Here is a 14886-nt window from a genome sequence, read left to right as displayed (position 1 = left end):
TATTTTTGTCGAGGTGCCCCATCCACATGTGACACTATGGCGCAGTGAAACCAAACTATGCTACCGCGTCATTACATTATCCAATCAAATATGTCGACTCTTCATGCACAGCCAATCAGAAAACACTACAGCACAGGCTAACGTGTCGCCGTTCAGTGTTGTCATTCTCAAAAGATGTCGCTCAGTCGTAAAATGAAGACGTTTCTTGTTTTAATATAGCATTCGGTGTGCGTCATAATGAGTAGCATTTGCAGGGAGGTCATCACGCTCCAACTGGGACATTATTCCAACTTTGTGGGCACTCACTGGTGGAATTTACAGGTGAGCGAAGCACAGACGGCTAACCTAACTTAGCTAGCTGATGTTAGCTTGGTTTGTGTTGACAAGAGACTAGCAAACACTACAAAGAGGAATTAGCTAATACTAGCATCATATTGTAATTTCATAAGGACTATAGTAATATATAGTATATATGTAATATAGGAGACGCTGTATTCCCAAAGTAAACACAGAAGCATTTGAGTTAGTTGGTGTGAAGTCAGACCACTTTCAAATTACTCTGCTATAGACGTTTAGTCACGTTGTGAGAAACAGCTATCGTCAGTTGTTACGTTCTCCGGTGTATGCTTAGTAGTCATTTCCCACTTGGGTTTGGCTTCCTGCACTGTGGTATTGGTAGATAAACATACTTGTGTTGCAGGATGCATCTCTGTCTTACGACCCAGAGATGCCACCTGGAGAGATCCAGAGTGATGTCATGTTTCGTGAAGGCCAGACGCTGGGTGGTAACATTACCTACACCCCACGCCTCATTGTCATGGACCTTAAAGGTAATCGTGTCTTATCAGTTAGGCGATATTATTGTGACTTTCGTATTGAAGGCGTTTCATCTTTTTGTCGCACAGGAAGTCTGCTGACTCTACGGCAGGAAGGAAGTCTGTATGATACTGGCAAAGAGACAGCCGCTATTTCCTGGTACATAAAATAATTCACATTTTCACATTCATAATCTGCTTTGCTGTGAATAGCACCCCACATGTTAGACGAGCATTACGCTTACAGTGTGTGTGCGCCATGTGACAGGGATGGAAGCCTGATGACGCACAAGGAGAGCCCCCCTGAAAAAAACTCATTCCTGGAAGACCTGGACAAGTTGGATGTAAGTGTTTAGTTTTATAGTGAAAGGGTTAATAATTAGACTGTTTTACGACGGAGATGCCATTGCGGATTAGAGCAGACTCACATCAGTGCGCTTTGTGTTTAGAGGGGCGACATACTGACTGAGGTAGATTTTTCTTCAAGCTCCATGCCTCCGCGTGAACGTAAGTAAACACCTGATAACTTGTTGCACACGGTCCAGCCATAGGCATCAACTCGTCCCCAATTGCGGTGCCGGTGGTACAATTTCACAGGGTCTTTGAATGTTGACACGGTGAACAGTCGGCTTGCTCGAGTCCAGAAAAACTACAAGCTGGAGGGTAGCGTCAAAGTGTGGTCCGACTTTCTTCGCATTCACCTGCACCCTCGCACCATCTCCGTCATCCACCAGTACAACCACGATGGGTGAGATACCGTTTTTACCATATATGGAGTCTAGGATGTTGTAAGGATGGGCAGGGAATTCTGTCACTTGGGTCTAGAACCAATGAACGGCGATAAATGAGGGGTTACTGTACAGTACACGTCTATAAAAATACATGTTTTTGCTCTCTTTGGTGCCAATTACCGGATTGTAAACAATCGGTACTTAGAATATTCTGGTGTCATGACCAGGGAGGCCGACCGTCTGGAGGCTTTTGGCCAGGGGCAAGCGCTCCTGCAGGGGTCCGTACTGCAGGAGCTGGATGACAAACTGCATTTCTTCGTAGAAGAGTGTGACTACTTCCAAGTAAGCGACACCGTCCTCCCTGCTGTTCCCCACAATGTTCCCTTTCGTTCCTCATCTTCTGCCCACGTCTGGTCTTAGGGTTTCCAGGTACTGTGTGACATGGCTGATGGCTTTGCAGGCTTGGGGTCGAAGGTAACCGAAATGCTCCAAGACGCGTACGGCGGCAGAGGCATCCTAACCTATGGGGTGGCCCCCGTCAGTCACCCTAACTCGGTAAGGTGGACTCGACGGTGAGACGGTAATGTGTTCGGTATGGATGCCGTGATGTTGTTTCTGATCGAGCAGACTCCAACCAAAGACCTCTACCACCTGTTGAACTGCGCGTTAGGGACGGTCCACTTGGCTAGTCATAGCTCCATCTACTGTCCCTTAACGCTGCGCGGCGGGCTGGGCCTGCGACCCTCGTCACCTTTAAGCTTCCCTTACTTAACCTACGATGTAAGTTATTTATGTGAATACACGTGTGTGTGTGTGTGTTTTATCACGCGCTTATTCTGTATCTCCCCATGTGTTCCAGCCTTCACTTTGGTACCACTCCAGCTCCGTCCTCGCTCTCGCTCTGGATGCGCTGACTGCGCCGTACAGGTTGAGGAACAGCGTCCCCATGTGGCAGCTGGCAGACTCGCTGTCTGCGTCAGGGAGAAAGGTGAGCCTTTTGTTGGCTTCGACGTCTGTGGTGTTTTGATGACCGTAAGAAGTTGAACTGCAGGTGGTGGCGGCTTATGGTGCTGTCCCGTTTCCAATGATGCACGGGGATTCTCTGCCAGATGCTTTAAGTGCCTGTGCCGAGTCTTTGCCATGGAAACCTCTCTCAACATGCCCGGAAGCAGGAGACGGTCGTTGCTACGGGCAATGGGTGACACTCAAGGGCTTGGAAGGCCAGAGACTCATCAGGTACGCTCATGTTGGCTCTTGCATCAAAATATCATATTTATCTTATGTCTTCTGTCCCATCAGTTCTGGTGCGCCAGGGACTGAACCGCCATCTGCTCTTCACAACCTACACAGCGGGGAAGACGTCCTGGCGTCCTACGTCGCATCTTTCTATCCCACAGCTCCTCTGTATAACCCGACGCATGAATACGTACATTTTATTACCAGTGGATCCCGTTTATGTTGACAATCCGACACGGTCGTCCCTCCCCACATTGTGGTTTCAGTTTTGCGGCTTCACCCTATCACGGTATTTTAAGAAACATGAATTAATAAATCACGCTGTTTTGTGGTTGAATACGGCCTATTAAATTGGAAAAAATGCATATTTAAGCAAATGTTCCATATTTTTTCCTAAATTAAGCATTTTCAACCATAAAAATGAACTAAAATACAAATATAAGGCATTCAAAAGATGCATTCAAAGATGAAATACTATGTAATATTTTACACAGAGTCAGTCAGTAAGGTCTCTGTAATGTTCGGTGAGACACACAAGCAACGCCGAGCAACAGGCTTTTATTGCAGGTTTGAATTATCTCACAACAGGCACAATAATAATCTTAATCATAATAATAACACATGCTACTATTGCGCCTGTAATCCACTCCAGCATGTTTAAAAAAAAAAAAAAAAAAAAAACGTATTTAGAAGGTTGTCAACAGGTATTCTATGCTCCAACTAAGAAAATAATGTATTATTCACGGCCCGGTCTGTAACCAATTAGCAGCGAGGGATTACTGTCTGACAAAATGTACCCACTTTAAGATGACGTCGACTACTTTCCACGACCCAAAGGGGTAACTTGTATGAGAAATCGGTCCGCTTATGTGGACATATGTTGTGGCATTGTTCACTTCATCATAACCGCTTGTGAAAGTCGATAAAAACAAACAAAGAAGGATGGGAGCGGCAACAGGAAAGAAACTGCCGATTTCAAAACTTACATTACAGCCATGATTGTAGGACCAAAGATCTTTTACACTTTGGCCGACGACTTCTGAGCCGTTGTTTCATCCCCCGTTCCACCACGAACAAAATTCGACAACCACTTATGTCGACTTAAACGGGTTCCACTGTAGTGACGTTTCCACAACCCTCTCTATTTAAAGGTTGTCAGTTTTCCTAAATTGTGTGTTTTTTTGTTATCCTCTCTGCAGGGCAGTGCAGCTGGTGTCTAGTCCTAGTAAAGTAATGCCACCTTTCCCTCGTATATTCCATCAGTCTGTTACTAATAGAGGTCTGGTGCACAGCCAACAGCCTCCAACTAGCTGTGAGTATCTTTTTCACGCTGAATTTGAGCTTATATTGTTCTCGACTGAATTTCCTGCCATCTCTGTAGCTCTGGCCGCCTCAGCAGTCTCCTCCGTTCCAGTCATCACATCCCTCCAGTCCGGGCCCGCCCTGGACCCGTGGCTCGCAGAGTTGCACCGCAGTGTCAGCGCCTTTGACATCCGCCGCGTGGCCCCCAGCTTTCTCGCTCAAGGCCCCGAAATGGCAGATTACAGCGAGGTCCTGGAGCAGTTGCGTTTACTGGCTCGTTGTTACCGAGACGACAGCGGAGGTATGACACGGTCTTCTTCTGAGGACGACGACGATGACTGACATTGAGTATTGGACGTGTTTTGTTTACTAATGGACGCGCTCCCATAGCTCTGTAGTCCAAAGAATCAAGACTCACTAATGTGGTGGTAGAGCTACAGCTATTTATCAAACTATTTCCGCATTATGGACCACTTTCATTTTATCTGTACTTAATGAATCGTGTAAATCACCTTTTAAAATGCAGCTTTCTTCTTGGAGCTGTGTAATCTTCCACATTAGTGTCTTTTTCCCCCCAAAACACTCTCCTTCGTAGTTTAGTTCTGCATTCCTTTTAGCATGTGGGCTTGCATAAAAATGGGAGAAACATGGATATAAGCTCATTTCTAAACAATACCCCCACGGACTGTAAGACAATACTGGTGCAATATTGAGTGTAGCATAATACGGAATTTGAATGTATGGACTTTTCATGACTTCTTTTGTAATTAAACATTTGATAGTGATTTGTTGCCTTTGTGGCTTGATTGCTAACTTGATTTAATTAAACACGTCTTTTAGTAATTCATTAAAAATGATCCCAGCATAATTGCAAATCTAAACAACCCAAACATAAAATTAGGCTTTTAATTTTTTAATCTGAAATAAAATGTTAAGGATTTCACAAAAGGTGAAACATATTACATATTCCAAGGAGCACAGCAGTACATAATAGTAAGCTTCTATATCTGCGGACAAAAAAGGCTAAAACACACACCACTGATTCAAGTTATAAAACTATCACAGACCAAAAAAAACAAACAAAAAAATCCTCCATTGGGACTATGGCAAAGGGGGGGAAAAAAAAAGATGTGTAAAAGGAAATGAAATGAGAAGCATGTGCATAAAAGACATCAAGAGCTGGAGTTGTACAGCTACTTATCAAAAAGAGATGGATGTGTGGGGGTCCGGGGCGACGCTAGGCTAGATAAAGGCTGGTGACAAACAGTACTAAATCAAAAACTATGAGCGAGAACGAGAACGGGACTGGGAGCGGGATTTAGAGCGAGAGACTGAGCGGGAAGCTGATCGGGAGTGGGAGCGGGCTTTGACGGGGGAGGGGGACCGGGACTTTGATTTAGACCTGGCTCTGGATTTTGAGTCGACGGGAGAGCAGGAGCGAGAGCCCCTCTCCGGTTCGCCTGCTTCGTCGTCGCTCTTGGGCTGGTCTCGACCCTTTGAAACGGACTTCCTGGAGAGAGAACGAGAGCGAGACCTGGACCTGGACTCCTCTTTCTTGACCTTCCCCTCTTTCTTGACCTTCTTGCTTTTCGGGCTGCGACTCCTGCTCAGGTCTTTGTCCTTCTGGTCCCCGTTGCTGCGGTCTTCCTCTTTCTTGCTCTTGCTTTTGCTCTTCTTGCTGTGTGAGTGACTGCGGGAGCGAGAAGCAGGCCTGCAGGGAAAAACCATCAAACCAATACAAAAATATCACAAATCAGTGCTTGGATTTAAACCACAGTCCTCACAAGCAGAACAACTCATGGAAAATGTGCAAAGCCAAAATTTGCACCTTGCGATATAGTTCGTTCAAATCCTAATCTGTCTTGCATTTTCCAACATATTGGATGGTTGCTTTGATGCCAAAGTACTCGTTTTTTGGCTACCACAACATTTTAATACCTGCCTTTGGCCGTACAGCAACAGCATGCAGATTCACAACTTGAATGCATTTTTGACAAAACAAAAATTTAGCAAACCAAAATTCAGTTTGGAGTGTTCTAAATAGGCCTGTTACGATAACACATTTTGCTGGCGATCATTGTACTACACATTATAATCTAAGGTGTGATTCACATTTTAACCACTAGATGGTGCTCAAGTCTACTGAACCTGTGTGAGCCACATTAGCTTCTGAGCCCATTTTTCCATTAATTATATGGCATAAAATACCTGTCACGATAACAAATTTTGCTGGTAGGTAATTGGGCTACAAATGTTCCATGTTGGCATTTTTTAGACCATTTTGCCATTATTGATATGGCGTGATAATGAGAGCGCATTGTATCTTCTGCACCTCCAGCTGTAGGTTTTTTTTTTCTCTCCAGTTGGAAGAACTGAAAAGGATTGTTTTGTTTCAGGTGTGCATACAAGTCGGTCGTGTTCCCCTGCTTCCTCGTCACTACTTTTGAACAAATGTGACATATCCCTTCGGTGTCCATGTGCTCACCTTGTTCAGTCTGTTTAAACCCAAACTATTTCCACACTGGGGCTGTTGGGTTCGCCTTAGAAACCACCACTTCTGTGCCTTCATGTTAGCGTATGCTTTCTCACGAGGCTAATTTGATGCTCGCACTCAGTGTCCACTCACGAGTCGCCCTGCTTCCACAAAGAGGCTGAATGAGAGGAGATGAGGGTTCATTCTCTCAGTTCATTCCACTATGAAACTAATGCACACTCTGTGGTACAGAGAAACGAGCAGATGAAACATGCCCGCTGACATGTCATCATAAGATGCACCGTGTGTGCGAGCATCTGTGCAATTCACACCCACAGAGAGAGGCAGCAGTGAATGTTCATCCGCAAGCAGACCAAGACCGCCTCTTCAAGCAGTCTCAGCCCTGGCGTTGGGATCCACCAGGGTTCGAGTGATGGCGTTGACACCTGACCAGGCCAACTCGGAAATAATGGCAAAAAAGTGGCTTCTCACCTGGAACGGGAGCGACTCCGGCTGCTGCTTTCACTGCGGCTCCTGCTCTTGTGAGACCTGCGGCTCCTGGAGCGGGACCTGACATGACACAGAACATGATTTATTGGAACCAGATACCGGATCTGCCCCATCCCTTAACATGAGTTACTCAGACTCCCGGCAGTATCTGTCCCTCTCGGATGCCTTCATACCTGGAACGGCTTCGGCTGCGCGAGTAGGAGCGGCGGCGTTTGGCTCCGGGGCGGTCTTCAATAAGACGTATCTTTCTGCCGTTGACCTCGGTGCCATCCAACTTCTCCAGAGCACGCTTCATGTCCGAGTAGAGCCTGAACTCAATTACCCCTTCATTCTTTCTTCCTTTGTGTGTGTCTGCGTAAGTCACCTCCCCTGCTTGCCTCATGTAATCCTTTGGAGAGAAACACAAGGCGTGTTGAGATGTTGGTGCACATTACATTATGCAACCTTCTAAGGACACAAACCTTCAAGTCTTGCCAGCTGCAGCGACTGGACAGGTTCTCAACAATTAGCCGATAGTCCGTCCTGATAGGTGGACCGTACCTGTCTCTCCCCCATCGTCCTCCATAGCCACCTTTCAAGGTAACAAGGATAGAGCAAACAAATGAGGACCATGCACCGACTGGGATGCTTTTACTATTCTGAACTCCTAACTAATCTTATAAATAATAACCACTTGGAAGAAACTTTATATGGCTTACACAGAAAACAAAAAATAAATGTACTCATTAAAACTGACTAGCTAACCTATATCTAGACATAACAGTGTAGCGAATTAGACTTAGGGAAAAAAAAGGATAAGTAAGAAAATTGTATAAGCAAACTAACACAATTGACTGTTCATTTACAATAAATGTTCTTTTTTTAGGCTGAACCCACATCTGTTCCTAACCCCCATGGCATCCTCACCACCCGGCCTGGGCCTAATGGCAATAGCGGTCTTCATTCACAATGGCTCCCTTTTTTGGTCTGCCCAGGGGCCCAGAATGGTCAAACCACACTCTTGGAAAGGGGGGACACCATGGCCAGCAATAGGGCGGGCAGTCAGCAAAGGACTCTTTCAATTAAAACATTGAGGTTCTTTGTTAAATCTTTACCTTTTAAATTGACAATCATTGTATTAGAAATAATATTTAAAAAAAGAATTGAATCAAACATTTACAACAATCTGTAAATTACAGTAGTCACATTAAAAATCAGTTTTCCTTCTTAAACCATTTTTTCTACATGGTTTAATTGCAAGATTAAGTCATTGGTGGCTTGGGGGCACTCAAGATTGTCATGCAATTGATTGAATTGCAAGAGCAAAAACACATGCGATGCTCTGCAACGTGCAACAGCAGAAACCGAGACGCACCCACCATCAGAAACCTGCATGGCTAAACGACAGACTGATGATTAGAACAAGTCGGGGAGTGTTTGTATTGGCATTTATACCGTGTGTGTCTGCCGTGACAAAACTATTAAAAAGTACAGAGTTTGGTGGAAAACACTGCTCCCCCTTTATTACAGTTAGCCTCTATGTGACCACATTACTAAATGGAACCTCAATGAACACTATATTAAGGGTAACCAATGGTGATTACAGCACAAACTGAATGCACGTAAGCCACCAAGGACAATAATTTAGCAACCAAAATCAACCTAAAAAAATTAATATTGATGTAAAAACAAAACAAAACAGTTTGTTCGGGAACTCACTCCTTCCTCCCCCGCCGCCACTGTAGCCTCCATCACGGCGAGGACCTTTGGTGTGCTCCACAATGACTCTCTCCCCGCACAGCTCTTTACCGTTCAGGTCGTACACCGCATCGTCGGCGTCGCGCGGGTCATCGAATTCAACGAATCCATACCTAAATTCGAAGAGAAAGCATTACAGCGTTACTATTAACACTCACTTCAGGTTTAGACAACAAAGTAAGGCTGTGACAAATACACAAATTATATTATCAGAAAAAACGATTCGTTTTAATTCACATACAAGCACGCCGTGACATTGCCACGTCTGGCGTTAGCACGCCCGATTAGCAAAGTAGCCTAAAGAATGTTAATGGGGAAATGTATCACGCAAAATAACATAAACACGACTTATACAGCACACTTGACGAAGAAACCGGTTGAATTCATTTGCAAATCAAAACATTTGTTAATCGGGCCTGTACAGACGAGATTAACAAGGCCCCAGACAACAATGTTAGCTTCATGCTAAGTCGACATTAGCTTCTGCAACAAGGTGGCATCGACAAAACCGCCGAAACATTACCCGTTTTTTAGATCGACTTCGAGTATCTTCCCGTAGCTTTTAAAGAATCTCTCCACGTCTTTTTCCCTGGCCCGATAGCTCAACCTTCCGATATAGACTCTTGACATTTTGTCGAATTATAAAATGCAGAATGAACAGGAGAACCGTGAGCGGGTAGGGAACTACACACAGCAGCTTTATCCGCACAAAAGGCTGTGCCGACAGGGGGCGTGGTTTATACTCTTCTTCTTCTGCTAATTTAGCATTTAGCAAAAATACTTTGTTGCACTACCGCCGCCCTCTGAACAGTTGTCCAATTGTATGGCCAAAAATACTACTACAGATGACTCACGTTTTCACTTTGTTTTAATGACAAAAACAATCTTAAATTAAATATTATTGAAATAAAAAACAAAATAGGGAAGATAACGTTGTTGGGCTTCACATACTCATTAAATGGAGCATTTTATTTAATCACGTTGCCTAATAATCAGCGATTAAAAGTTGAATGGTGGTCTTATTTCTTACAATTAGCAACCACACAAACACCCTTTCGGTGCCGGAAGTTGCAACGGTGGTCGCATGACCTCTGAACCTCAGTAGGCGGGACTAAAAATGAACGCTGAAGGGGACTTTTGCTAATAATCAATAGGTGGTTGTTTTTAACTTTAACGTGAACAGACTTACTGCAGAATGTCGCTGCGGTGGGAAGAGTTGCCGCTGTTGTCCACCTGTAGCACATAAAGAAACTTCCTCCATGGGTTGAAGAAGAGCGAAGTGAGGTCACATTTGGATGCAAATAACGGTACGCGTCGTTAGCCGAATGTTAGCTAACAAATGTGTTAGTAGGCTAACTCAGGCTAAGTTGCGATGGAGCGCGGGACTTTTTCCAAATACTCCTGGATTGATTTCGCCTTCTCTGTCATCGGAGTGTGTACTTTCCTGGTGGACTGGGGCTCCGACCTGTGGGTTGCCGTCGAGTTTTACTGCCATGGGGACTTATTGTGGTTCGGGGCACTGGTCGCCCTCATGGTGCTGTCGTCCTCCGTGGTCCAAATGTTCAGCTGGTTCTGGTTAAAATATGACCGACAACTTCCAGGGTTCCGCAGTGACATCGGGGCCGAAGCTGTGCTCTTTGTGGACAAAGTGAAGCTCTCCTGCCTATTACATGTCCTGCAGCTGGGGTTCCTATGCAGGTAAACACATTTTCTGTGGAAATGTTGAAGTTTGTATATTTAAGAGGTGTCCAAAGTGCGGCCCGGGGGCCATTTGTACCCCGCAGCACATTGTAGGAATAACATTAAGCCAATGAACCCAGCAGAAATTGGAAAAATAGAGCAAAAAGGCAAAATGTAAAGAGAAAACGCTGAAATGTTGATACTCATCAGTAATAATAAAATAATGTCTTGTTACATATATATAAAGTTTTGAAAGCTTATTACAAAATAAAAAAAAATACATAGAAGTATCAAAGTGGTCCTCTCGATTGTTTTGCGGCCCTCTGTGGAAAAAGTTTGGACCCCCCGCCCCCGTATATTTCATTTTAAGCAGTCATGGTTCCTGTCTGCAACAGGTTTGCATGCAGATCACATTATTGTGATGCCATCACGCTTAAACACTGCAATAAGGGTTTTACTGCAGGACATTGTTTGACTGCTCTCATAAGGAAAAGGTCCGTAAGCGTGTAATTACAGTTGACAAGTGTCATGACCATAAATGTCAAGTTCAGGTGTGGTGGCGACACACAATATGTCAGCACAGCATCCCTTCGCATTCCATGTGTCTGCTCACCTTGACTGAGGTGTTTCGTGATGTGCTGTCATTTGTTTCGCCCGCTTTGCGCTGGTAGTACAGTTTGTTTGGTCAAGTGTCAACGCAGCCACCAAGTATCATTTTAAAATGTTGGAGTACTGGACTACGTGTGTGAACACACCCTTACTAGGTTTTCTAATCATCTGTGCATCATTAAACAATCTTCAATTCAACAATTTTCTCTCACACATTCCCTCACGCAGGCACATCTCGGCCATCAGACAAGGCTTCAGGGTGTGGTGGCGCAAAGAAGAAGGGTCGGAGTACGCTGTTTATCTGACCCATGACCTCAGCATGCTGCGTCTCATTGAAACGTTCTGTGAAAGCGCTCCGCAGCTCACGCTGATGATCTATGTGGTGCTGCGCAACAACAAAGCCAGGACCGTCCAGTGTGAGTTGGATGCACGTTATGGTCCACATTGCTACATTTGTACATTAAAGATAGATACTTTATTGATCTCCAGGAGAAATGAAAGGTGCCAAAACCAATGTAGGTTCTACATACGGTATGCTAAGCTAGCCGAACAAAGCAGCTTAGATAATAAAAAATGAGCCGCAGACCAAAAATGGCCTGGATTCGTAGGTGTTTCTAAACTGGGGGTGCCCAGGGCAGCATGGCTCAGGTAGTAGAGTGGTCGTCTCCCAACCTGAAAGTTGCAGGTTCGATCGTCCGTCCTCCTGTGAGCATGTCGAAGTTGCTTTCCCCAACCTCATTTTCCAAAAATGGCAATTTTATTTTGTCTTGTTTGTTTCTCATAATATTACTATAACAGAAATAGCATATTTTTTCTTTAATATTTAAACTCTATGCAACTAAAACATTATTTTTCCTCATAATATTTTGAGTTTATTCTTGTGAAATTGTGACTTTTTTCCTCGTTAGAATACGTCTTTTTTCCTTTGCTGACATGTTGACGTTACTCGCCTAAAATTAGTCGTTTTTGCCATTTCTGCTGCTGTTGTTTTTTTTTTTAAATTTTTCTTTTGTAATTTTATCTTCCTGTAAATTTTCTTCTCAAAATTATGACTTTATTCTGATGATCTTTGACTTTATTCTTGTAACATTATAACTTTTTCCCAAGCCTAATTTTTAAAAAAATTATAACTTTATTTGCTGTTTTTTAGTTGCTCATAATATTACGACTTTCAAAAATAATATAATATTTAAACTTTATGCTACTAAAATGGCATTATTTTTACCCAGAATATTACGATGTTATTCTCATAAAATGCAGAGTTTTTCTTGTTAATAACTTTTTTCTTGTAACATTTTGACGTTATTCTTGTAAAATTACTGCTGGTTTTTATATTTTTGGTTTTTTTTAAACATTTTTCTTTTAGTTTTCTTGTTGATTTATAGTTTTAGAATGTGCTGCGGGCCAATAAGAAAACAGCTGTGGGCCGCAAGTGGTCCCCGGGCTGCACTTTGGACACCGCTGGTGTAAACACTTTTGTCCATCTCGTGTCTACAGCTGAAAATGGCTTTTATTGGACCAGTCAAATACTCAATAATATCACAAAGTCAGCCATCAGGTCAACAGGAAGCGTCTACACACACACACACCCACACCCCCACACATATCACATACTGTATCTACGTTGTGTTTTCTTCCTCTTGGCACACACATACCACAAATCTTCTTTCTCGTGGTTTCTACACTGATGATCCTATTACTTCCGTTGTTGCAGTTGTGAGCATTGCAGCATCAACCACGTCCATAGCCTGGATGGTGGTGGACTACCACCGCTCCCTGCGCTCCTTCCTGCCAGACAAGGCCAAGCAGGGCTGGGGCTCCTCTTTGGTCTACTTCCTGTGGAACCTGCTGCTCATTTCCCCACGTGTCGCTGCCCTCGCTCTCTTCGCCTCTGTCCTGCCCGGCTACATCGCTGCCCACTTCCTGATGGTTTGGTTGGGCTTCGTCCTCTGGGCTTGGAGACAGAGGACAGACTTCATGGACAGCGTTGGTGGAGAATGGCTCTACCGGGCCACAGTGGGGCTCATCTGGTACTTCAGCTGGTTTAACGTAGCCGAGGGTCGGACTCGTGGGAGGAGCATCATCTATCATACGTTCATCGCTACAGATGGAGGGATCCTGCTGGCCACTTGGTGGTGCTACAGAGACCCTGTGACATCACAGCCATACGCCCTGTCGCTGCTCATCATCCTACCTCTCACTTACTTACTGGGACTGCTCTTTAAGGTCATCTACTACTGCTGCTTCCACCCAAAACTGTGGAGGCCCCCGATGAGGGATCCAGGGCTGCCTGATGACTTGCCTGATGCAGAAGTGTCCTTCAGAGAATTTCCCATCCAGGACGGCACCCTGTCCTCCCAGCTGCTCAACAAAAGGATGGCGCACAATGCTGCACTCTTTTACTCAGTCAGTAGAAACACAAGATAACGACTGATAACTCTTGTTTTAGTTTGTTGCAATCATGTTTCCTGTACAATCTGATGATATCTAATATAAGCTTTGTGCCCGTGTATCTGATTGATGATTCAGTGTGGCTTTTGGAAACTCTTGACAGTGTAATTGGCATCATTAGATTGTATAGGTGTACATAATGAAGTGCTCGGTGAAAGTATGCCAGCCTGTCTTTATCTGTGTTATTTACATAGCCATATTGTATCAGGACAATGCCACACATTTTGGGATGATTAAATGCCAAATTGTCCAACACACCATGGCCTCACATTTTTATATAGCATTTTCTAAGTGTATTTAAATAAATCGGAGGGACAAATTATTCAGCTGCTTTTTAATGTTAACTGAGACTGAATTACGTGTGATATGTTTCATTTTCAAAACCATAAAATTTGATGGTAACATTTTTGGGACTGGTGGTGTAAAACTGTTTGCAAAGAACTACAGTCAACCGCTGATGACATCACAGATGAGCGACGGCGCTAACGTAGGGGTCCTGTTTCCGTGTATTAGCAAGCTAATAGGGAGCTCACAACGTTTTGTGATAAAAAAAATACATTAAACAGTTGGGCTCACGTAGTGTATTGATAACACAACAAGACTTGCGCCATATTATACGATAACCGGAGAATGTATGTAAATTGAGGCAAAAATTTGGCGTAAATTTTCGACTTGACCGAAAAACAAGCCAGTATGCTAACGGCGGTTCCATTGAACTATTAAGACGAAACTTGCTGGTGATGGGAGCATCTATTCTGTGTTCACACGAGTATTGACATATCACGCTAATAAACTACTAAACTAATACTAATACTAAACTAGTACTAATTATTAAATGAAAAAAGTCCGTGTGCCCCTTCCACACCTCCACACATGACTTCCTCCATACAGGTTTTTGTGCCGCAACACCCCCCGGTTGCGTAATATGGAACGGCTCCATTCGCGTCACGTGACCACTGACCACAAGCGCGGGGACTCCAGCAGCACAAAAACAACACGTGTTCCCACGTCAACAGACAACTACTTGTGATACTTCAACCACAAATCACATATTACATTACAGTGCAAGTGTGTCTCATTTGTTTTTTCCCCACTTGACGCTGTGTGGTCTCATGGAATGTTGGGATTTCTTATTGCCAGAATGCGTGTAAAGCAGCACAATACATGCAAGACGTGCCTCGACAATGTAGCTGCAGTTGTATTAAGAATGAAGCCATGAAGCTATTTTTACACTGTGTACCCTACATACCTCTTTGTCAGCTTCAGTTTTGACCATTAGTAGGAGATAATATTGGATTGGCTTCAGATGTTTAACCTTTATGATCAGGACTGAGATTAAAGA

General features: G+C 44.0%; 3 protein-coding genes across 3 annotated transcripts; 2 read left to right on the top strand and 1 right to left on the bottom strand.

Annotated features, from left to right (window-relative positions):
- Positions 1 to 137: 137 nt before the first annotated feature.
- msto1 (misato mitochondrial distribution and morphology regulator 1) lies at positions 138 to 6660 on the top strand. The gene is made up of 14 exons (XM_054764299.1): positions 138 to 321; positions 701 to 830; positions 906 to 975; positions 1084 to 1159; positions 1265 to 1322; positions 1413 to 1563; positions 1774 to 1888; positions 1967 to 2101; positions 2174 to 2326; positions 2406 to 2534; positions 2598 to 2782; positions 2846 to 2950; positions 3982 to 4094; positions 4164 to 6660. Exons 1-14 carry the CDS (start codon positions 238 to 240, stop codon positions 4424 to 4426), a joined length of 1767 nt encoding a protein of 588 aa, XP_054620274.1. The 5' UTR covers positions 138 to 237; the 3' UTR covers positions 4427 to 6660.
- srsf4 (serine and arginine rich splicing factor 4) lies at positions 4977 to 9528 on the bottom strand. Its single transcript, XM_054764300.1, has 6 exons — positions 9328 to 9528; positions 8766 to 8917; positions 7529 to 7638; positions 7241 to 7455; positions 7050 to 7127; positions 4977 to 5795 (listed from the first exon to the last, which is right to left on the bottom strand). Exons 1-6 carry the CDS (start codon positions 9432 to 9434, stop codon positions 5366 to 5368), a joined length of 1092 nt encoding a protein of 363 aa, XP_054620275.1. The 5' UTR covers positions 9435 to 9528; the 3' UTR covers positions 4977 to 5365.
- A 393-nt stretch (positions 9529 to 9921) lies between these two features.
- Positions 9922 to 13854, top strand: xkr8.3 (XK related 8, tandem duplicate 3). The gene is made up of 3 exons (XM_054764077.1): positions 9922 to 10502; positions 11322 to 11509; positions 12808 to 13854. Exons 1-3 carry the CDS (start codon positions 10177 to 10179, stop codon positions 13518 to 13520), a joined length of 1227 nt encoding a protein of 408 aa, XP_054620052.1. The 5' UTR covers positions 9922 to 10176; the 3' UTR covers positions 13521 to 13854.
- The last annotated feature ends 1032 nt before the right edge of the window (positions 13855 to 14886 follow it).

Source organism: Dunckerocampus dactyliophorus, chromosome 20 (genome assembly GCF_027744805.1).
Source record: "Dunckerocampus dactyliophorus isolate RoL2022-P2 chromosome 20, RoL_Ddac_1.1, whole genome shotgun sequence".
Taxonomy (NCBI): domain Eukaryota; kingdom Metazoa; phylum Chordata; class Actinopteri; order Syngnathiformes; family Syngnathidae; genus Dunckerocampus; species Dunckerocampus dactyliophorus.
Note: the sequence above shows the minus strand (reverse complement) of the source record. Positions and strands in the feature narration are given on the sequence as shown.

Bases quoted from the DNA above. Each gene is read 5' to 3' on its own strand.
- msto1 (XM_054764299.1), top strand. From the start codon at position 238: ATGAGTAGCATTTGCAGGGAGGTCATCACGCTCCAACTGGGACATTAT. The intron at 2,102-2,173 runs GTAAGGTGGACT...CTGATCGAGCAG, and splicing joins CCGTCAGTCACCCTAACTCG to ACTCCAACCAAAGACCTCTA. The intron at 2,327-2,405 runs GTAAGTTATTTA...CATGTGTTCCAG, and splicing joins TCCCTTACTTAACCTACGAT to CCTTCACTTTGGTACCACTC.
- xkr8.3 (XM_054764077.1), top strand. From the start codon at position 10,177: ATGGAGCGCGGGACTTTTTCCAAATACTCCTGGATTGATTTCGCCTTC. The intron at 10,503-11,321 runs GTAAACACATTT...TCCCTCACGCAG, and splicing joins CAGCTGGGGTTCCTATGCAG to GCACATCTCGGCCATCAGAC. The intron at 11,510-12,807 runs GTGAGTTGGATG...CCGTTGTTGCAG, and splicing joins CAAAGCCAGGACCGTCCAGT to TTGTGAGCATTGCAGCATCA.
- srsf4 (XM_054764300.1), bottom strand. From the start codon at position 9,434: ATGTCAAGAGTCTATATCGGAAGGTTGAGCTATCGGGCCAGGGAAAAA. The intron at 7,456-7,528 runs GTTTGTGTCCTT...TTCTCTCCAAAG, and splicing joins GCAGCTGGCAAGACTTGAAG to GATTACATGAGGCAAGCAGG. The intron at 7,128-7,240 runs GTATGAAGGCAT...GTGTCATGTCAG, and splicing joins CGCAGCCGAAGCCGTTCCAG to GTCCCGCTCCAGGAGCCGCA.